The sequence below is a fragment of the Bombus bifarius genome, unplaced genomic scaffold, assembly GCF_011952205.1.
Source record: "Bombus bifarius isolate JDL3187 unplaced genomic scaffold, Bbif_JDL3187 scf7180000007996, whole genome shotgun sequence".
Lineage (NCBI taxonomy): Eukaryota > Metazoa > Arthropoda > Insecta > Hymenoptera > Apidae > Bombus > Bombus bifarius.
In genome coordinates this window covers 6,152,869-6,176,396 of record NW_022884376.1, presented here as the reverse complement: position 1 = coordinate 6,176,396, position 23,528 = coordinate 6,152,869, and the positions used below count along the sequence as shown (strand labels likewise).

The following is a 23,528-nucleotide window of genomic DNA, read 5'->3' as shown; positions in this document are numbered from 1 at the left end:
ATTGGGAATTGACCGACCATTATGATATTAAATATACAGGTCCTTTGTAGTTTAACGTTTCTAAAGAAATAGTTATTCTTAAAGGTTTGAATAATTTTTCAAATAATTTTTCGCGTTTACTTACGTTTCTTTAAGCAAACATATATGTACGGGAATGTACATATTGAAGTTGGTCCTATCGATAGTAATAATCTTATCCGGGTAACTCGTTTTTCCAAGGTTATCCTACGTCAACAAGAACTTCTCCGCTCTCTCGTTTTCTATGGAAGTGTTCGTGCATCGACGTAGTTACCAAGCGAATTAGAGACGGATACAGTCCCTTCTTTCGTTACAAATTCAAGCAGAGGTTTCTTTCTCGCAGTAACGCGGTTAGACGCACTTACAGAATTAAATCAATCCCTCTCGATCAAGGCGTAAATCCTTCCTCGAGGTAGCTTCCAACGGGAGCTGTTTCAAGACGGATCTGGATGCTTTTTATCAAGTTGCGCGATGCGCTTGAATCGCGGTAATGCCGCCAGCCAGAAGTTCTTCGAGACCCGATGAAAGTGTGTCTCCAACCTTCGCTTCGGGAGCTCTTTCGAGCCGGCAGCTATCTTTCCCTTCTTCCTCGTCTTCGTCCTTGTCATCGTCGTTCTATTTTCCTCTCTTCTCTCCTCTTCTCTTCTCTTCTCTTCTCTTCTCTCTTCTTCTCTCTTTGTCAGTGTTCAGCGAAAGCTCTGCTGATTTATTTAAAAGACGGTGCTACCGGCGAGATTCTCGCGAAGATGGAGAGAGGAAGAAGGTGAAAGCTTTCCTCGGCCAGAAATATGGTGATGCATTTAAACGGACGTTATTGGAAGTTGCATAATAGTTAGTGGTTGCGGTTGTCGAGCTGTCCACCTATTCTTTACGAAGCAAATTATCTTCGCGCGACTACTTCCAGTTACCTAGAAATAAAATGAAAAATGGGGTAAAAAGACTGCCTTCGGATAATCGAGTATTCCTCTGTAAGGATAAACTTCTGTGGGATTTTTTCTCTCTTTTTTTTTTAATTATGAGCTTATTGTCTCTCCCGTCTCGTATCACTTTTATATTGCTCTTTGAAAAACTCTGTATTATTCTTGATAGCATGCACTGGCTTCCATCGATTTTTTAGTCCACTTGCTGCTTACGTTATTTTAATAAAGGATCATACATGAGAATAAATCCAAATATCTTTGTTTATTATCGTATATTAAAATTTCTGTCCTACTCATAATTCGCTGATAATGAACATTTTCTTGTACTTGTTTGAATGTCGATAGAGATACCGATAGGATTTGACGAAGCGGTAGGACGATATTTCGGCTATGTTTTAACCGATGTTCCAAAGATTAATTTTTATGAGAATTTTAACGGTAAAAGTCGAACGCGCGCGAGTGATTCTGGAGATGTTGAAGGTTGTAAAAAGACATGCGTTCGTTATTCGAAATGTAATAAATATCGCAAGACGAAGAAAACGGAACGACAAGAAAAGGAAAAGCAGAAAATGGAAGAAGCAAGAGAATACGTTTAATTCGTTACAGGTTGATCGTTCCGTTTAATTTATATTGCCCCTAAATAGATTACAAGGAAGTTGAATAGGTTTTCCTGCCAATGAATTAATCTCCTTCTTGTTATCGGAATCGGAGAATTACCTAAATAAAAAGTATTATTGAGAAAATCGATTCGACAAATTTGTCTAATTACTAGGAATGGGGAAAAACATAAAACTTTGACGAAAGGTCGATTGGATATTATTTTCTTTTTTGAAGCAACAGCACGTAAACGTACTCGCGTGGAAGTGTATCTGGACAGCGGTGTAATCGACTCTCGAATAATGTTTCTGTGATCAAAAGATATGAATGACGTATGTACATACACCTTGTTTATCGTGTACACACAACTTCTCCGTTTTGTCTACAAACGGTGTGACGAGACCGAGTGTCGTTGACAGAGTAATGACGAGATATCAAATATTTTACTAAAACGCAAGTAAACTGCTACCAACGCGCAAACACTGGACTATTCATTTTTAAGGCGAATCGATCGAAAGGAAGCTACGAGGCTACGGTATCAGCTTTATGAATTTTCCAAGCCAAACAACTTTCCTCGAAGAAAAGTCAAAACGTTTCCGTTTATACGTCGCCTTTAGATCACTTCAACTTCCTTTGTTTTGCACAACGGCAAAACGTTATTACAATGGCAATCTTTCGTTAAATCGTGATGAAACATCGAGTTCCACCGAGCAATCGATTTATTTATTAATAGTCTGCTCGAAGCAAAAGGATATCGCAGACAATTTACCGACAATCCGAAGATATAATAGGCCGAAGAGAATCAATAATAAGCCTGGTTTGTCGCGATTTAACGGAATCGTAAAAGGAACGGCAAAAGGATGGGCAAAGATCATTCGTTTATCGTAACGAGCACTGATTATCCAGGGAAATAATTAAACCGCGAAACGATATGAAAACGCGATATATAAGTTTCCGCGTTTGGTTTGGACGATCGTAAACGAAACGTGGCCATTTAATCGCGATAATTCGAAAGTTCGACGCGCATTGTGAAATTCTCACGAGCACGTTCTTTTTCATTTATTCGAGTGATTTTCAATGGAACATCGATCCATTCTAATATTTAGAGTTTCGTTGAATATTCTGAACTTTCATTGGAACTTGCATCGATAAAATTATCGATGATCTCTTCTGAAAATTGAAGCGTTCGCCGTCGTGTTATGATTAAACGCAACTGACAAATGTTCACATTGCGCGACGTTGTTCCCATAGAGAAAATCGCCGATTTTCCAACAAGCGAGACATTATTTTTCCGGATATCGATCGTTATCGGTAGACCGCGGAGTTTTATGCGTTTATAGAAGATTTGCGGATGCAGAGATGCACAGAATTCGCACAACATTGCGAACATAGATAAAATAACCGAAGTAAAGCACCGTTTTTAATATTTACCAGATAAAACGATTCTCTATCAAAATTCTCATTCTTCTTTTCTTTTTTAATTATCTTCGTAAAAATATGAATTTGCGTAAATATATCCGCGGTTTTTTTCCACTTATCAACGTTTCGTTTCTTCAAGATCCTACGGACCATCGATACTCGCCTGGTAAAGTATTTGATATTGATCCGCAAGGGGCGAGTTAAACGTGTAAATAGAGTTAAGAAAACTAGATCTTAAATCCTAGTGGTACGTTAAGCAATAAGCTGCGCTGATAACGATACATATCAAGAATTGCCTGACCGATGTTCTCAGTGTCGATCCACGACATTACACACCGAACGAAGAATAAGATCGAAGCACAATTTCGAGGCTCGATACCTTTTTCATTTACGTAGGAAAATAATAACACGAAACACAGGGAAACGGAATTTCTCGGTTCTTTCGCCACTCGATTTCACTGAATTCTACGTCGAAAGATTAGCCTGCGTCATTCGCTGTCTAATGAATTTTCATCGGGAAATCGTATTAGAAATATTTTCTTGCGAAATCTAATGCGTACTGTAGCTTCGACCAAAGCATCGGCAAACGAAATATATAAATTCGGATATTTGCGATTGCAAATTACGTTTTTATCGCGGTTCGTTATTTAAGGGTTTACTTCTGGCAAACAGAGTATCGCGAAAGCTCGAAATTTCCGTCGTTCCGAATAATTTCTGCAAAATGGCAAACAGATACAAAGTGAATTTTTCACTAGTAACGGCAGATATTACTCGTAAACGGTATTCTATGTGTAAAATCGAACGAGAGTAGCGCAAAGGTGAATTTCCCGAGAAAATGTTCAACTTGTATGCGATATATAGAAACAACAAATCAAACCTGTTTTAATCGATTTATTTCAACTTGCAAATTCGCTGAAAGTAGTCTGTGTATATAAAAGAAATATCCAGTCGAGAAGTATCGTAAAGAACATACTGTGGCGAGCAGGAAAACAAATTTGAAAGCTTATTTTATTGATAATCGTATTACAGTTTTAGAGAACGGAATTCTATTTTGCAAGAGTGAAACGAATAAACATAGTATACATATCAAACTAGTTAATCGTTGGTAACAATGGTGAGAAGTATCTAGCTCAAAGTTACAAAATAGATCTTCGTACGTAAGGTATCATTTCTTAACTTTATTTTTATCGCAGTTGTATAGCTCGAAAGCGAGTCGAAAGTTAGAAGAGTGAATTATCTAAAGCGAAAGTGTAACCGTGGAGAAACCAAGTTACACGAAAGCGGACACGTTAGATAATTAGAACTAGACGAAGATATTTTGTTATTCCAGTAGACTGAAGATAATCCGCGAAATAAAAAGCAGTATTAAGCCGATATTTTCCTCTCCGTTACACGTGAACCACCCCCGTGTGTCGCGTGATTTATGAGCGTAATAAGGAGGCTCGTTGACTGGATCAACGATATATGGCAACCGACCGACAAATGTAAAAAGTGTATAAACGATTACGTTAGAAATCCACGAGACGAATGAAAGAACGGTAAACAGCGGAAAAGGCAAACGTGAAATTTTATTTCTGAAACGGATATGCGCTAAATGAAGCTAAGCTCGCGGGAAATGATTGCATCGACGTCGCGAGGAGAGCGAGTTAAAAGCGAGAGGGATAAAGAGAAAGTGGAACGGGCAAGAAGAAAGATGGAAACACAACAATGGGCCATTTTATCGAAAAAGCCGGAGAAAAAGAGCGCCGCGAGGCAATGCCACTTTTGTCCGGCTCGCATTTTCGCTAGGCCCTCGAGAGACTGGCCTTTGACAGAGTACAAAAGGCTATTGTGCGATGACCCGTTAAAAATCGTTGTCCGCCTAATCGGCCGAAGGTTGATTCGATAAAACGCTAAAGGGCAAGCCGGCGAAATTTGCATCTCGGTACACGCAGCCCGCGGTGCAGTAAATCCGGACCTCGATAAAATTCCCCGTCGACAGTCGACAGTCTCGGCTTCGCTTTTCCGCACTTTCCCCTCCGTTTTTCCACGACCTTTCCTATCGGCTCGATTAATTTCACCACGGCGACAGACCGCAGGGACGATCGCGGCTACAAACGATGTCCCGATTATTTTTATTCATTTGCTTATTTGTTTAGTTCTCCGTCGACTTGTCGACTTTCGTGTCCACGTTTGTTTCGCGTAACACGAAACGAAGCTCGGTTCGAAGTTTTCTCCTTCCTTTCGATACGTGCAAGCTTACGCGCATTCTCGTCGATCTTTAAATCCGTTTCCATGCGAGATTCTGTGATTTTTTATTGATTTTGATTTGTTTCAAGGATTAGACAATTATTTAGCTATTTTTAAAGTTGAAATTTACCTTCTGCGAGTTATAAATTAATAGTAACTTTGTTCAGTCGTATAATATAAAACAGGCAAGATTTTAGAAGTAGAATTTACACATTACGAATCGGGTAATCGCCTTATTCGACCTAAAGTTAAAGCGGAATAATCTACAGCCTGAGGTAATTTGTCAAATCGCTAATACGATTGCTAAATTACGACACGATCGTTCTCAACGTGTAGATCTTTCAGATACAGTTCGTAGATTTTTGCTTTTTACATACATCTGTTAGATCGCGTGCTTGCACGAATAGAAAATTCTGTTCGATCACAATCGGTTGCTTGATATTTTAGTATAATTGTAATTATATATAATAAATAGCTACAATTATCGTGTTTCGCGCGAAACTGACATGTGTTCCAATGCTTACGAACGAGAGCGTAGTATCTGCTCTCGTCATCGATGCTGGCACGATTAAAAAAACTGAAACTTCGTAGGACAATCGTTTAAAAAATTTCCATTCTCAGAGACGAAATAGACTTTTAGACGCATGCGGAAGCGAACTCTTGTAATTTGCATTTATTCTGAAGCACGGTATCGCCTATCGGTTGCAGTATCTCTTTCGGTAAATAAAAGCGTTATAAATAAACGTGAACACGCGTTTATTCGCAGTCGTTGCACGAGCTACGACGAGTCGACGTTTAACGTTTGATGGTCGAAGTTGCGCAATTTTGAGTAGCGCATGACGCTCGGCTAGGCGATTACTTAGAGACATCGCGCGCTGTTGATATTGGTAGCTCAGCCAAAAGAGCAGATCCTGGTTAAATAACCATAGTAGTGGAAGTTGCTTGGTACCGAGAAAGAGGGTTGATATAATATTTGCCACTCTCATGATTTGTTCAGTAGGAGAGCGTGTAATCAAAGCGGCTAGCCCCGAAGGAAGCAGAAAACGCGCTTCTTTAGTAGAAAAGTTGGTAGGGTACGGTAGATTAAAGAAAATATTTTCCCCCGATCACCCGACTTTGTTATTCTCCGTCGTAGACGATCGAGAAATTGTAGGTAGCGCTTGCAAATTTCCCCAACACGAATACTTTTTCATAGGATTACGCGCCATATATATTTTCCCTGTGTTCGATGTTTATTCGATCTATTTGGACGCGGACCACGCGACAAAGAAATTCAGTGAAACTCGAGTGGGCTTATTTCGCGATCAACGATTCCATTAAGCAAGACTGCCCGTGCGTAGCTCAGGTATCGAATCTCGAATGAATCGAACCGATTGCCCAAATTCTGGTGGATCGCGTGCGATCGAACCGACTACCTTAGCGCTGTATCAAACTAAACGCTATAGTTCAAAACGAATACATATCATTAGTTCTTAACGAGGCGCGACGTAAGTATAGCTGTAATAAAAGAGAACGAGGACAAAAGAGAAACGATAACATTAACAACTAATTTATTACACATTTACCGCATCTTATATACATAATATACATACAAATTGATATATATGTATATATATATATATTGTATATACGGAATATATGTATTATATATATAATATATATATATATATATTATATAATATATACACGTGCATACAAATCGGCGAATAGGAGATAAGGTTTTGCTAAGACGATAATCGTATCGACGATCGTATGGATCGCGAAATAATAGGGGAAATCGGACGAAAGGGAAGGCGTAGATCGCGATCCACGCGATCGTCGTCAACTGTACAGCGACGTTGAACCGAAAGAAAAAGGACGATATTCTATCGACAAAAATCCAGACAGTATTTTAAAATGTCATAGATAGCTTAGTTCTCTACGTATTAATATATCTATTCCTACACATACTTACATCACTCTCACACGTACACAGCGAGCACAGAAAAAATCGTGTTGCGAAAATCGACTAGAAGAAGGTGGTAGGTTTATCGCTGATCGATTTCTGTCGGCGAAGGAAACGATATTATCCGCAGGCAAAATGAAGACGCGTGCTCGCGCACAAATACACAGAAATACCGACACAAGATACAGGCGTACACGCGTACACACAAGGAATATTATATCGTTGTCGATGTCCCAAGATTGTTAAACCGGGAACGCGATCATCGACACCCCGAGATCGCTCGGACGACGACGTGTCGCGTTTCCGATCGTGTAATTCACGTTTCAATGATATTTATTATTTTTTATAATAGCGTATACCGTGTATGTGTTTTCTGTCGTGATTACCCACGTTTCTCCTTACCTCGATAGATGTTTAATAACGCGGATAGGAGACAAAGGAACAACGACGAACGGAGCGAGAAACACGAAGAAGAGGAATGAGGAGGAAAAAGAGATTCGGTCCTGTGCATGGCGTCGAATCTCGTTCTTCCATTCTGTAGCAAAACGCTCCGTCGAAACGTTGCTCCTTCTCCCAGCCCTCCCTCCAGGAGTCTTATTAATTCCCTAATTATTGTGTTGTTACTTGAAAATCATTAGGCCGCGATAACGAACCGCGGGCCCGATTGTTTAACTGCATATATGATCGTCGACCCTGGTCGTTGTCTACGTAACCCTTTCGCTGCACGGATGCTTCTTAACCCTTCTTAATCGCCCAAAGAGACAAGCTTTCGCGTCCGACAGAAGGATAAAGCTTCGAAAAGAAGAAAAAAAAAAAAAAAGGAAAAGAGCGAAAAAGAAAAAGAAGAAAATACGAAACAGTCAACCTTATGATCTTTAGAATAGGAAAAATGAAAAGGAGCAAAAAAATTAAGCGTTTTTTAGACACTTTAAAAGTCGTCCTCCGGAGCGTGTAATTTCGTCGTCGTTTTAAACAAGGTAGAAAAAGTTTCGATGTTCACTAACGTAGTGTTAAGCGATCGTTTTTAAGTGTGTTCTTCCGATTCAATCGTTTAAACTAGCCAGCTCGCGAAGGGTTAAGAAGATCATCGAACCCTTTATCCATACATTGCAGCGTCGACAAACGAAAACGTTGAGAGGGACGCGTTGGCGTTTCTGTCGGAACGCCAGATCCTTCGAAGCGAATCAAAATTCCGAACAACGTTCGAGGAAATCGAACTTGGAAGTCGTAAGCAGTCGAAACGTTAATACGATGACACGACTCACATCCACGATATCCGTCGTTTATCAATATTCGGATAGAACCGTGTCGTTGTTCAAATCGTCTACGCTCATCCTGTATAGCGCGCTTCATTGCGAATTATAGCGCACCTGTGACGGATGGTCGTTAATTACGCGAGAAACGATCTCGTTCATTTTTCAATTATTCCTTTAAATTATTTGCTCTCAAGGTCGGCTCTATTACGTTCGTCGTATTTTTATTCCGATCAAATCGGTGATTCGACGATCGTTAAATTTTACCTTCCGTTAAAGTTTCAACGCTGTTGAACGTACATTTCATTCTTTCGAATCGATCGATGCGATATTATTACGAAGCTTTCCTCCATCGATTTATTATATTTGGTTAACGCAATCGGCGGACACGTTCCGTGCGAAAGGAGAAAATGTTACCATGCAGGTGCAATCCGTCGAAATAAAAACAGCCTCGAAATAATTAACGCGTGTCATTATTCGGTACACGATCGTGTGCATCGTGTGGAACCACGATGTACATGTATCATCGATGTATTAAACTTCTGTGTACGTATAGTAACAATAAAGTCATTGTTGGCGGAAAACTCGTATAATTTCTACAAGTAGAGTAACCGCGTTGCAAGCGTGAATTTCAGAAATTGTACAGAGGTAAATTTGAACGCGTATCAACGTATCGAAACGTAATAACGATATATTAGCAAATACGACGAAGATGTCTAACTGGACGTTCATTTCGAAGAAATTTGATCCCTTCGTATCGATCGTAACGCGCGTAATTATTCGATGCGTTTGTTACAAGTGACGTGTGTATTAGTTACGTAAAAGAAAAGCGATGTCGTGCAACTGAAAGCAATAAGTTGTCTTGCGTAGAACGAGCCTGAACACGTAGTTGTTGACTGATAGTACGTATATAGTTTAAAAAATAACGAACAAACACGTAGCGCATCTACCGCATCTCCATTGTGTGATTTAATAAACGCGATTTAAGAATATTTCGCGATGAATTAAAGATAATTTAAGCAGAAGATAATTAAAGAAATAAGATAGAAGATATGCTATGTTACGTTAACTCGGTATTGATCATCGTTTCTCGCGCACATATAGGAGCACGGTATTGAAATCCTTGTAAACGTTGCCAAAGAGTGTGATTCTTATCATTAAACGATTCGGAAACGCTTGTCTCTCGTTCTATTTGAGCTGTTTCGGACGAAAGACGGTAACGCGAGCTTCTTTTATCGCTGTGTTTCGATTAATTCCGTGGTTTTGATGGAGAAAATTTGTTACCAGTCGAATAGGTGTTTCTTTTTTCTTTCTTCGAACACGTTTGATTAATGCGTCTTACGAGTGCAATTTATCACACCAAGTACAAGAAAATTGATCAGAAACGTTAGTCTACGATTCCGTGAAATTCATCGCACATGTACGTTCAATGATACGCGTATTATTCGTTCAACAGAATCAGCCCAATCAGCTACGTTTATTTAGATATACGCAACAAGTTCGATTTATTGCTAGCTGGTAATTCCTAACAATTCCTACGCGATTCCACGAACAGATAAATTTAGCGTGAAATTGAGTTCAATAAATATTCGACAGGCGTCTTACATTTTCATCGACTGAAATTAGCTTCGCTCTGCCGATTGTCCAGCCAGCGTTTCACCTCGTTGGCTAACAGTTAATTAATTACAATTATCCGAGGAATACGTTCAATTTATCGTCGATCACGCTTGCTTTACCATCAATCGAAACCAATCGAGCGAAACACGGATTGCCTTGTGTCGAAACGTCAATCCCAGATCCAAAGAGGATGTATCGCAAGCTTTGAATCTCGGTCGGTCGAATAGGCTGAACAGGCAATTCTAAATAATTCCGCGTCTTTTCTCTCGTACTATGAAAACGAGAGCGTAAAAAGCTCGCCGATCTTCGCACTTTTGCGCTTTTTCAAGTGCACGAAACTGCTTGCGTGTACCGATTAGGTATGCGTACTATGTACACGTAAACGGTATCAACGAATTAGACCAAAAGTCATTTTTTTACAAAGATCGAATTTATACAACAAAAAAAAAAAAAGAAGAAGAAGAAGAAAGTGACCAAAGTTGAATTACGGTTGCGTTTCTTTGAGCAAGAGCAATGGAGACGCGGTGGAGAGAAGATGCACGTTTCGTTCGACGCGCACCGCCGCAGGAATTTCGAGGGAAACCTTAATACGCGATCCTTAACGAGAAATTAGACGTCGATACACGTGTATACTTCGCTGGCGCATCGTCGTGAAACGATGTAATCGATTCACTACGATTTGATGCAGACGTGCACTAAAAAATACAATCTCACGCCTCAGCTCGTTTCGATTCGATCAATCACCTGTTCCGACGTTTACGAGCTTTACCGTGTCGTCGTATCCTTTGTTATAAGTTTAGCTGCTCTTAAGTTTCCTACACTTCTATTGGCATCGAGAAGTTCTCTATATAAAATCGAATTTTCGGAGTTTAACTTCTTTCGTGCCACGCAACAACATCAACACGTCGATAGAAATGTCTGTAAACCGATAAAGTATATTTCGCGATCTGGATATATACGTATATTTAATCTTTCTTCGATGTACCTTTGAGTTTCTTAATTGAACGGTGATTTAACGTGGTTACTTACGATTTAATAGACCGTTAATGTATCCCGTAAATAATAACACGATAGTACAGCTCGTAAAATCGATTTAGATTTCGATTGCGTAAAATTTTCATGTCATCGATATTGGTGATTGCGCGATTCTTTTCTCTTTTTCTTTTCTTTCTCTGTTTATTGCACGGCTGATATACCGACGTATTACTTAGAACAACGGAACTCCGAAAGCAATAAAATTTGTATTCGTTTTATCGATCGCTTGAACTTGTAATGTCCTATTGATTTATGAAATAGCGAACGACCCGGTAGATCATCGATCTCATACATACAGGTGTTCTTAACCGTACTAATATACGCGTACATTTTTGTAACTATTGTATGTATCGCAGCGTAAGAAGCAAAGAGATCGGTCGTTGTTTATTAAAATCAATTGTAACGATGTAAGCATCGTTAACCGAATCGACGATTTCGAACGAATACATTTTTTTTCCTTCTTACTTTTACGCCGCTAATATGATCTTGTGCAAGGTTTCTAGTACTCGTATCATAAAAGATATATAATTAAAATTTAAGTACTGTAAACTAATATATATATATATATATTATGTGACTCTCCCTCTTTTACTTACATTCTGTATATTTAACGTATTATTTGCCAGAATCTTGTAAAGAATGCATCGTTTCTGTAAAAGGAAAAGGAATAAAAGTAAATAAAAGTTCATTTTTATTTTATAAGTTGTATGTTACATATATATACATATATATACGGGGTGGTTGGTAACTGGTGGTACAAGCGGAAAGGGGGTGATTCTACGCGAAAAAACAAGTCGAAAATATAGAATAAAAATTTGTCGTTCGAGGCTTTGTTTTCGAGAAAATCGACTTTGAATTTTCGCTCGGTACGCGCGCACTTTATCGCGTCTCGTTATAACGGATCTCACTGTAGATCGTTGTCTCGATGGAAAAATTTAAAAAAAAAAAAAAATTAAAAAAAAATTTTTATTCTATATTTTCGACCTCTTTTTTCGCGTAGAATCACCCCTTTTCCGCTTGTACCACCAGTTACCAACCACCCTGTATATATGTCGCGTGAATTCCAAAGAACTAGATGCATTTTTACCTGTAGAAATTAATTTCGCATAAAACCTGGGAACGTGGTACACGTGTTTGTAGGGAGAAGATAACCCACGATTTTGCTTTAACGTCTTCTCCGTATCAGACACCTGCATAGACTTCTTATCAAAAATGTACAGCGTTTGTTTCACGCGAGAAAACAATTTATATAAGTTGGCGCTAAACCGAGCGACTCGTACGAGCGCCGGATTGAACAGGAGCGTAAAGAAAAACGGAAGAAAAGGAAGTTTCGAGACCGAAAAGAGAGAGTGAGACGCTCCCGAGACGATTACCAACGATTCGATGGTTAGTTTTAATCCTTTTTGTACGTTTATATGCAGTTAAATGACGTGTACATAATTATCTAAATCAGTGTTGTGAGATTAATGCGACTGTAATACCTACACACCGACCCCATTAGTGGAAGGCATGTGCTTCGAATTATTATCCTTGAAATTTCGTGAGGTGATTAAAAGGTCCTTTCGAAACGTCGTTGTTGTCTTGATGTCGTCGACTTGAGACAAACCAATTTCCATTATTCTTACTAAGTAATTTCGCATTTAAAAGAAAATGATAAAGTAAAAACTCTTGTTTAGGATAAAGAAACTGCGTTTACTTTCGAATCGATGACATTAGGGCTATCTTTTTATTATCCTTCTATTAATACCGAATTCCTCCAGTTAATTTTATTCTTATTGCTATTAAAAATATTTGAAATCTTTCTTTTACCTCTTTCGCCAGTTTCCCGTTTGAAGAACAAAATGTATTACTTTCAATTTTACTTTCTTTAGTGCCATCTATATATTACGTATCCATAGTTCATAATTGAAAGTCACGAATGGCAATAAACAGGAAATGATTGAACGTAACAGGGAATGTATCGTTACATGTTGAATAAAGGAAGACAAATAAAGAAATCGGGAAATCTCTAAACAGAAATGAATCAACGATTCATTCTGTAATAAAAAGATACAACAGTGTCGACAATACTGTGAACGAGCTGCTACAGATGCAAAGAAAGAAATTAACAGCATGAAATGAAAAATCTGTGCTCTGCGAGGTAAAAAAGATGTTTCTATATTTAGACTTTAATAAAAAGCTATACGCACAAATTATATCGCATAAATGTATTATTACATACATTACTGTCTTTCGTCTATTTGCGTGAAACTTTTATGCCAAAATATTACATGTGCTTACAGTAACTGTATATATATATATATCATTTATAGAATATAGTTTGGAGGGGTCCCTTTTCAGGATGCTAAGCTCAAAAAATTTCAGTGAAGATTCTAAATAGAAACGCCCTTAAGGAAATCATGGAACATGGGCTTGCTTCTTCTCTGGTGAAGTCGTATTATATCGTGTTGATACTGCATCAAATTCGATTGAACAAATATTTCGTTGATTTGCGCGTGCGCGGGAAATTTAAATAATAAGGTATATAGATGAGCATACGTTTAAGTTACACTTCAGTTTATCTTCATACTTTCACCGGTAGATGGCATATAATCATAAATGAACTAAAGTCGCATTTCCACTGATACGTTGAAAACTATAATACAAGGTAAACATGAAAGCTTTTAATCGAATATTTCGACAGTTTCGCACGTAATAAAAATATAATTTTTATTGCGTTCATGTATTACATGAAAAATATAAATTTATACATAGATTTAGATAGAATGTAACCTTTCATAAAAATGTAGCCAGAGTTACCCATAATGCTCACGATATTTGGCGGTGAAATATTCAAAACATTTGGAACAGTTAACCTAAAACGTGACAGTTCAATATGTGTTAAGCAGATGTCAAACATGAGCGGAATATCAGCGGCACACGTTAGAAAATTAAGTAAATATAAATACTTTACCAATTTTTTTATTATATGCTATAGCAAAACAAAAGATGAGCATAAAATTTATTAATCTTTCCAGGTCATAATATCGAGGAAATTCGATTGAGAGCACTAGATAATATTATTTCAAAATACAATCTTGGTTTTGGTTGCGATTGCGATGCTGTAAAAAAAGAATTAATAACAAAGTTATTTAACTGGTTTTCATTTGAAGCCTTCTCAGAGACACAGAAGGTTTTAGATTTATTACTTCGTTTATTAAAGGTATTTAAAAATTTAGTTTCATTCATTTATTCATTAATCAATGATTCAAATACTAACAAACGATAATTGTACTTCTAATAATTTAGAAATTATAATATCTCACAATAAAAATTACATTTAAAAACTTATAATTGCATATTATTATATATTTTGTAAGACAGATGATAGAAGTCACTTAAATACATTTGGTAAATTAAGACTTCAAAATGAACTTCAGGAATTAAGAAGGAAATTAGGTTCAGAATGGTATGAAAAATTAAATGAAATTGAAGAAGCTGTTCTTTGTTCAGATAAGTTACAAACAATATCATCAAACTCAAAAACTATAAAGGTTCTTATATCTACTTTTAATTTTAATTATATTTGTAAGTATATTGAAACAAGTTTGTCATTCAAATTTCTTTTTAAGGATCCTAGCTGTCCAACATTAGGATTTATCGATTACGACAGGCATAGAACACGTATAAAAGATTATGAATATAATGGAAATAACAAAATACATAGAAAAGAAGATCATAATTTATCTCAAAATGGGCTTACTACTACCTCTGCTTTGAACAGGTAAATATCCTAAATATGTTTTTCACAGTATGATAATTATATATGTGTAATCTTTTTATTTTGTTTTATATGAAATTTCTTATATTTCTTGTCTAATACATATAATTTATAGTACAGTACCATTTGACTTAACATTAGAATGTGGAGATGGAACCCCGATATCTAAAGCTACTGAAGGTGGTATTAAATGGTTAATCATGCCATGGCAACCTTTAGTCACTTCAGATAGAGGTGTCTTAGCAGCAGTTGAAGAAGCCCTAAATAATAGCTTAGATGCAAATCTTATATTACATACATGTCAATTTATAACAAACGTGATGATGCAGGATTTTCCAGCAGAAGTTTTTCTTCAAAGACCAGCAATTGTTTTTGTGAATATTTAAGCTTTTCATTAAAGTGTTATGATATTGTATTGATATTTAATAATTAGTATTTAATAATACAATATTAAATTTCAGATATTACATAATCTTTTGGAATCTAGTGCAAATATCACAAATGTCAATTTTAGAAATATAATACCAATGGTATTGAAAACACTCCACAAATTAACACGATCTTTAAGATTACGAATCTATTATTATTGTGAACCGTGTATTGCAAATAAAAAACAAAAAGTAAATAAATACAGTTTAAATTTAATACTTAATTATAATACTCGAGTATAGCATAATATATTTATAAAGAATACATTTTTCAGTTATTGGCAGAAAAATTAAGCAATAATGTTTATTCTCCTTCTGAAACAAGAGATAGTCCTGATGGAGGATTTCCAGAAGTTAATTATCAAGCATATCAATCTACTGTAAGTATTTAAATACTTTATAAACATTTATGTACCTACTAATGTTTTGTATATTATTTAGGGAACAAGCGAAAGAAGTCAAAGTGTATCAGATAACATTGATGATTCTATTTTACAATTACAACAAATGCTTATACCAATCTTTTGCATTGAAACTTTAAAACGTGTTATATCTCAATTGAGTATTTCTACTAATTCAACACCTATATTAAGAAGTACTAAGTATGTAACAGACGTAATATATGAACTGGTACAAGTACTCGTCATAAGCGTCATGCCAAATGTTTGGCTTTGCAATGATGATATTGCTTTAAAAGTAATTGAAGACATGAAAGTATTATTTGGCATGCTAGGAGAAGTCATAGAATATTTTGGAAATTATAGCACAATAGATGATTTTAGAATAACGTATTTACACCTTATAAGTATTACAATGAAACTTTTAAGCCACATAGTTCCTCTAGAAATAGCGGATGTGATCTTCCCTAAATCACTTAAAACATCAATATGTGTAGCTATAATGGATGCTGCTATTTATTTTTTATATCCAAAACTACACTCTATATTACAAGAATACGGCCGTGTATGTAATTACTAACTTTTTTTTAACTAATTAGAGAAAATCTAATTAGTCTAATAATTTATTGTTGTACACTTAACAGCAATTTCAAGGTAGCGATGAAATTATATATATTAAAACATTCGACGAAACAAGACTGATAACAAAGTCGATACAAGCAACTATATACATAATAAAAAATACACCTAATTCATCTCATTCGGAAGTTTTAAAAATGTTGTATGCTTCAAAATTAAGTTTACCTTATCACAAAAATTTTGGTATTATTAAGAAAACTATCGAATTTTTACAAAATATGAATAGGTATATTCTTTTTTTGAATTATATGAATTTGGAAATTTTATTGTTGTTAAAACAACTTAGTTATTGCAATATAATTTATTTAACGTTTAAGGTATTCTCCAAGTAATGAAGACCAAACATTAGCTACAAAATTAATATTAAGTTTATTAGCAAATGCAGATACTGATATACAATATGCCACATATTTTGAATGTCATACTTTAGTTAAAAGTATTTTAGGAGTAGAATATAACAAAGAAAAGTTATCATGGGAAAATCTGGCATTTTTATTTGAATTATCTGTGTTAATTGAAATCATATCCTATGGTGTAACACACGATGACAAAAGGGTAAGATGAAATCTTATGAGTAAATTTAGCTTAAATGATATGCAATCTGCAAACAATTATTTATATTTTTGTTAGATCAAGGAAATGTCTGAAGAAATATTAGTTTACATATTAAAAGGAAGATTACAGATGGGAGAAAATGGATGGTTAAAATCTCTAGAAGCCATAGTACAAGTATTGCCTTTTTTACAATGTCATGCTTATCCTTCCTCAACCTTAGGTCAATGTGTAACAAAAATCTTTGATCCTGATGTTTCTACTAATATACAATTGCCATATATCGAGGTAATATGTTATAATTTATTATTGGAAAAGTACATTTCTTATATTCATAAGTCTTAAAATAGTTTGAAAAAATACATGTTTATTTAAAAGGTTTTGAAAGGTAATTTAAGGTTCTTATTTTCGCCGGATGAGGATATTAGATACGAAGCCGTTTGTAGATTGATTTGGCTTCTTGGAAAAGAAAAGGATTCAGTTAAAAAATTACCACGATTATCATCCCTACACGATTTACCTCTTAGCTCACTTTGTATATTTGATCGTCAAAGGGTTTTTAAAAGATCTGAAGGCAGTTATCAGGTTACATATTTTATTACATTTCATACATTTAAAAATTATTCCACGCATTGTAAATTTTATATATGGTCAATACAGAAATAATACAGTCAATGTTTTTACAGAGGAGTAATTTATTATCTGTACTTGAAATGCTAAATGAGCCGAATGTCGATCCTAAAATACGTAAATCAGCATTAGTACAAATTAGCGTTATGCTTACAGATTCTTCTTTACACAAGTTATTTATTACGGAAAATGGATTATCGTTGATCTTGAACATATTTAACAGTGCTCTAGTAAGATTGTATAATATCTATGCTATATAATTCCTTAAATAGTCTTTCTCATTTTACCTAAATGACATCATTTTTTAGGTTGAAAAAGAATATGTTAATTATCCAGATTCTGTCATTCCTATAATTACTATACTAAAACTACTAGCATCCTCTGAATGTTCTATACGTCAGGATTTGTCCATTCGTATTAATGTTTTATCAAATATAACGAGAAGTAAGTGTGACAAAAGATTCAAAATAAATTTTATTACTATATTACTAAAAAATATTTTTTAGGTCTTTTTCTATTTCCAAATAATGAATGTATTAAAACTGATGGTTCACAATTATTATGCTTATTACTTTATAATGAATACATTATGAGATTGAGTGAAAAATATACAGAAAATTATAATCAACTGAATATTTCTTTGCCTTATATTATTGTATCTAAAATGAAATTACCATTTCTTTGTAAATCGCATTGGAAAATAAGTAGACATAGACGATCAGATATGTCTGGTAAATTATAGACTTAATTAAACATTTTAAATATATTGATCGTTTATATCTTAAAGATCAATATTACTAGTCTGTAATTCTTATTTTCTAGTTCTTCATGGCAATGACTCACTGGTATTAACATTTATAAGACAATATTGGATATGGGAATGGAATGGTGGTATAAATGTGCTTTGGAAACATTTTAATGATCTTCATGATTCTAATATATCAAAAAAACTAAAAATTCTAGAAAATGAATTTTTAGTCTTACGTCTTAGCTTTCCTCATTATAGCTGTCAACAACAACTGTACAATATACAAAATTCAACTACCCATGACTCAGTTTCATGTGCACTTGATTATCTTACAATGTAATCACTATTTGCAATACTTTTATAATGACCATTTATGATTTAATTTTTTTGTAAAGAATTGTTATTAATTCGCTAGTAATTTTTTTTTTTTTAGGCATATAAAACTTTATAAAATGGAAAAATGTGAGGAAATAAAAGACATAAGCCTATTACCATGGGAACAAACGTTTGAACGATTTTTACTTTCACAACCCGCAAGTAAAGAGGATTGTGATTTATTTGTTGAAGTTTTAAATTTTCTACAGTTTTATATCAATATTACAAAAGATGGTAAAATTTAAATAATTAATAGAATTTATGTATCATTTGAAACACAGTGAAAATATTTGTATTGTGTTACATTAGGAAAGTATAAATGGACTAATAAAATAATGACAAATATAACTAAATCTCTAACCGAATTATTAAAAAGCTCGGAATTAGATAATCAAAACGTACATCAATCTATATTGAAGTTAGCTGGCACATGTTCAGCCATAGGACAATCAGAAAGATCTACTTTAGAAGACCAAGATGTTTGGCTACACTTTATTGAATTAATTGTCTCCACTTTATGTTTAGGAGACCAACAACATTTTTATAATTTAGGTAAATTTCTTTTTTCCACGATATTATATCCTTATCATTTAAATTAAAATAAATCAATTCTTTACAGCTTACCTTGATTGGCTGTTAACATGTTTAACATATTTAATTGGAAAGTGTCATTGGACAAATTGCAAAAATTTATTAATATCATTAGGAAATACATTAATCGAACTCATTATATCCTTCCATGGGGCTGGAACAATAAGCTTTATGGGCTTATCTATAACCAGAAATTCTATTATATGTCTCAATCATTTGTTATATCAAATGCAAATAAACTTCAATAAAAACGTAAGTATAAATAAAAGTTTAACTTAATTAAATATTTCTATTTATAATGATACTATTAACGGTATATGGTATAAATATTACTAGATTTTTGTACAATTTTGGTATGAAGAAGATCGTATGTTGAATTGGTTACCTATGTTGTGGCAAAATCGAGATCCTTTGGTTCGTGCTTCTGCTTTACAACTATTAGCAGGTCTAATGAGTAATTTACATACAGCTTCTCAATTATTGAATTCTATAGCACTAGCACCAAGCGAATTATGTCAGGCATTACTTCAATGCATTATCAGTAGAGAAGAGTCATGCATTGTTAGGGAACAAGCATGTTGTGCACTTAGCAGTTTAATAAAAAATTGCAATTCTATCATTTTTCAATATGTAAGTAAATATTATATCTTTCTATTACGGCAAAAGTAAATTCTAAATATGATTCTTTATTTACTATTATATCCACTTATGTAGATGGATTCTTTGAAAGCAAATGCTATTTTAATATATATAGAACAAAACAACACTTATTATGAAATAAGTGTACTATGTTCTAATATTTATATGTCTACTTCTCTGGACTGTGATCATATGAATAATCAAGAGCAAGAAACTGGGAAAGTCCCATCTATTCATAGCATGCAGTCAGGTTGTACATCATTAGTACCACGTGCAATCTCACATCTGTATAATTGTCACGATGAATTACAACCTCGTATGTGTACTTTTTTAACGCTTTTTTAACTACTGTTTAAACAATTGAAAATAATTTATAAATTAAATTGTATGACTGTAAATATTAATTAATATTTTTTAGTTTCTGTCAAAGAATCAACAACTACAGAGATGGACCATTATTTACAATTGGTAGCAACACCATCATTGATATCAGCTGTTTGTAGATTACTAAATAATTTAATACTTATAGGAAAACAAGAAGTTGTTCATCAAATTTATGAACATTCTATTGACAAATATTTAATTGGGTAATTAAACTTATTATATATATGTATATCTGTGTCTGGAAAGATTTTAGAATTTTTCTAATATATACTTCAACTTTTGTAGATGCATTAATGAAATACCTAAAGATGTTGAAAGTAAAAGGAATTTAACACATTATTGTGACATATTGGAAATGTATATCAGCATTTGTAGAGTTTTAACAAACTGTATTACAAACAGTAATGAATATTCTCTTGTAGCTAGCTTTTCAGTTGACTCACTTTACATGTTATTTTGTTTTTTAAATGATGATTTATATTGTAAGTTAAAAAAGAACAGATTCATTTGTGTATGTATGCAGTAAGTTTTATATAAATTAAATAATGTTTACGCAGGTAATAACACATCGCAATTGATCTCTGTGCGAAATAAACTCTGGACCGAAATTTTCAATTTTATAGCCATACTTTCGTTAACAGAAAATCAACATTTTGAAACAATACAGACCGCTTTAGAATTGCGTGGACCAGAAGCTGTACTTTCATCTATCTGTGTTGCAATGAAGGATTCTAATCCAGAACTTCGCATCAGTGCTATAGGCTGTCTCGCGTTTCTACTGTCTCAAGAAATTGAAAAAGATTCTTCAGGAAAAAGTAGCATCTCACTACAATCAATAATGGATACTCCTTTAACTCGATTGTCAAATGACAATAAAAACAATTTAAAAGAAATTACATCTGATGTTAATACATTTTCTCTACAAAGTGCCAATATGCATTCAACAAAATCAAATGGAAATAAAGATCCTCCTTTAATTTCCGAAAAACCGGCAGATTATGAAGTTGAAGGAAACGAAATTGCTATGAGCAAAGAACTTTGTAATATTTTATTGCACTTATTTATAGCTCATAATTACAACCGATCGAAGAAGAATAAGAAATTGAACGAGGACAAGGATTTGATCATAAGCGCACTTACTAATTTGTTATGTGTATCAAACACAGCTAAACAGGTCGCATTGGAAGAAAATTTACCTGACACAACTTTAATGATATTGAAAGAATCGTATGTGAGATTAAATTTACAACCTTTCGAACTTTTCAAAAATCAGATTGATCGTGAAAAGAAGGTAATTAGATAAAGTAGATCTTAAAAAAAGTATTTTTTAATTTATATTATTGCTACAGTGATCAGCTGAGAGATTTCTCAATCTCGAAAAAAAAAAACAAATATTATTCATACACGTGACGGAATTCCCAACATCGTCTTAGAAATTGTAACAAAAAGTTTTCCTCGTGTTTTTCTACAGATTCATCCGTTACTACGCGACATGAATGCTATTTTAGTATTATTAATGAATTTCATGTACGGCAGTACAGAAGTTAAAGTAGCTCTAACAAAAGCAGGACTAGCAGATGTATTACACAAACTATGGGCTTGGATTGCATTAAATAAAACAGTTTCAACCACCGCTTTGAAATTACTAGCAACCTATACTACAAAATGTACTACAGGTATCGTTAAAATTGAAATATACACTTACTGCTAAATGCTAAATATTAAACGAGTAAAAATTATTTGTTGAATATCTTATGCTACTTTAATAATTTAATTTTTCAGCAGCGCAATCTTTGACGTTAACGACTATTTTGCCAGGGACAGGGCTTAGAAAAACTCCTAATACTCTCGCCCTTATACATGTTATTATACAATTAGTTTGCAAAGAAATAGACAAAGCTGGTCAACTCTTTGATAATCATAAATTACACTTTGCATTTCATGTTTTGAGAAATGCAATACACGTTCATGAATGTAGAGTATCAATTTCAAAGGTAATTTGATATTTTTTGATGATATGGATCTCCAAAGCAACGTTTATTTATTAATACAAATTTCGTAGAGTAATCTCCTACAATTTTTTACAAAAATACATCCAATTACCACAAAACGGACAAAACCATGGCCACTCGTTGAATTATATTGCTTAGAGTTCTTAATTGACTTTACTTATTACGAAGAGGGCCAGATATGTGTCCCAAAGGTAAAATGGACTTCTTAACTTATTTCTTTAATTTTTTATTCTTCAATATCCAAAAAATATTTTTATGCTTTTTCATGTGTGTATACTAATCATTTCTTCAGGCTGTCGACGGCTTGGATGTTTTGTTACAATTGTCAAAATACTCTTCATCATCTAATAGAATTCTTGCAATTTCCATATTGCGTAATCTCGCGTTTAACATGACCAACCGACCACGATTACTTAGTTCAGGTAAATTAAGATACGCATACTTTCATATCACGTTACATATTTAAACGATTTTAACATAATACGAAAATTTTAGTGGATTTTATTAATGTTCTACATGACATATTTAAAAATGGTTCCCTGGTCGAAATTAGAATAGCAGGGTCTATGTTATGGTCTCTAATATCCAATAATCAGAAAGGAAAATTAATTGTACGAAGTGCTGGCTTTTCACAGAGTATACAAGAAGCGTTAGGTAGGATTACACTATTAAATGTAGATGATAAGAAAGAAGAAGAGGACTTACTTAAAATGCTACAATATATATTAAAAATTCTTAGTCCAGTGGATACTAAAGCTGATTAAGATCAGTTATGAGAGAAAATAATTAAATACAAGTAATTGTACATAGGAATTGAAGTATTACTTTACATTATGTGAATAATATTTTATTAACGAAATTTGTAATATTTTTTATAGAAATAGCAAGAGGGTATATGTAATATGAATTTATACAATTTTTATACATATTACTATTATAGATATATTTTCATCGTTGTATTTTTATGACTAACAATACGATATTTTGTAATATATTGAATAATAAAAATTATTTAATAAATAAAAAATAGTATTATTCACAAGTTCAATTACTAAGATCACGTATAACAGTATGCAATATAGATGTTAAATTACAATGATCCCTCAATTTACGTGAGTCTTCTTTTTACGGGGTAAATTATAACATAATTTACACGATAGATTTTATGCGCGATCTTAATTTACGCGGCCAGGAAATGCATTTTCCTAGAAATTTTAAAAGTAACAAGTGTATAGAGTAACTTATTCGGCGATATTGAAACACGTCAATACCGCATGTGATAAGGATAAAAGTACATTACGTTGTGCTAGTCATCATATATGTGTACATATTTTTCCTT

The 23,528-nt window shown here is 34.0% G+C and overlaps 1 protein-coding gene across 5 annotated transcripts; it reads left to right on the top strand.

Annotated features, from left to right (window-relative positions):
• Positions 1 to 13,388: 13,388 nt before the first annotated feature.
• On the top strand, positions 13,389 to 23,102 carry LOC117205976 (rotatin). Of its 5 annotated transcripts, none has more exons than XM_033444863.1 (30): positions 13,389 to 13,553; positions 13,829 to 13,967; positions 14,051 to 14,235; positions 14,393 to 14,566; positions 14,645 to 14,796; positions 14,909 to 15,167; positions 15,255 to 15,413; positions 15,497 to 15,601; positions 15,663 to 16,184; positions 16,264 to 16,484; positions 16,576 to 16,813; positions 16,889 to 17,098; positions 17,189 to 17,395; positions 17,497 to 17,670; positions 17,749 to 17,884; positions 17,947 to 18,171; positions 18,263 to 18,524; positions 18,622 to 18,797; positions 18,873 to 19,115; positions 19,183 to 19,406; positions 19,491 to 19,784; positions 19,869 to 20,109; positions 20,212 to 20,380; positions 20,463 to 20,659; positions 20,735 to 21,468; positions 21,649 to 21,853; positions 21,960 to 22,171; positions 22,240 to 22,380; positions 22,482 to 22,611; positions 22,685 to 23,102. In XM_033444863.1, exons 2-30 carry the CDS (start codon positions 13,838 to 13,840, stop codon positions 22,951 to 22,953), a joined length of 6,594 nt encoding a protein of 2,197 aa, XP_033300754.1. In that variant the 5' UTR covers positions 13,389 to 13,553; positions 13,829 to 13,837; the 3' UTR covers positions 22,954 to 23,102. The 5 variants fall into 5 exon arrangements, with proteins under 5 accessions (XP_033300754.1, XP_033300752.1, XP_033300755.1 ...); XM_033444861.1 differs by having other exon boundaries at positions 13,788 to 13,967; XM_033444864.1 differs by lacking the exon at positions 13,389 to 13,553 and having other exon boundaries at positions 13,756 to 13,967; positions 21,963 to 22,171.
• The last annotated feature ends 426 nt before the right edge of the window (positions 23,103 to 23,528 follow it).

What these genes read in the sequence shown, in the direction of transcription:
- LOC117205976 (XM_033444863.1), top strand. Translation starts at nt 13,838, where the DNA reads ATGCTCACGATATTTGGCGGTGAAATATTCAAAACATTTGGAACAGTT. An exon ending in GCACTTGATTATCTTACAAT is followed by an intron (nt 18,525 to 18,621) that starts GTAATCACTATT and finishes TTTTTTTTTTAG; the next exon opens with GCATATAAAACTTTATAAAA. An exon ending in TTTAAATGATGATTTATATT is followed by an intron (nt 20,660 to 20,734) that starts GTAAGTTAAAAA and finishes ATGTTTACGCAG; the next exon opens with GTAATAACACATCGCAATTG.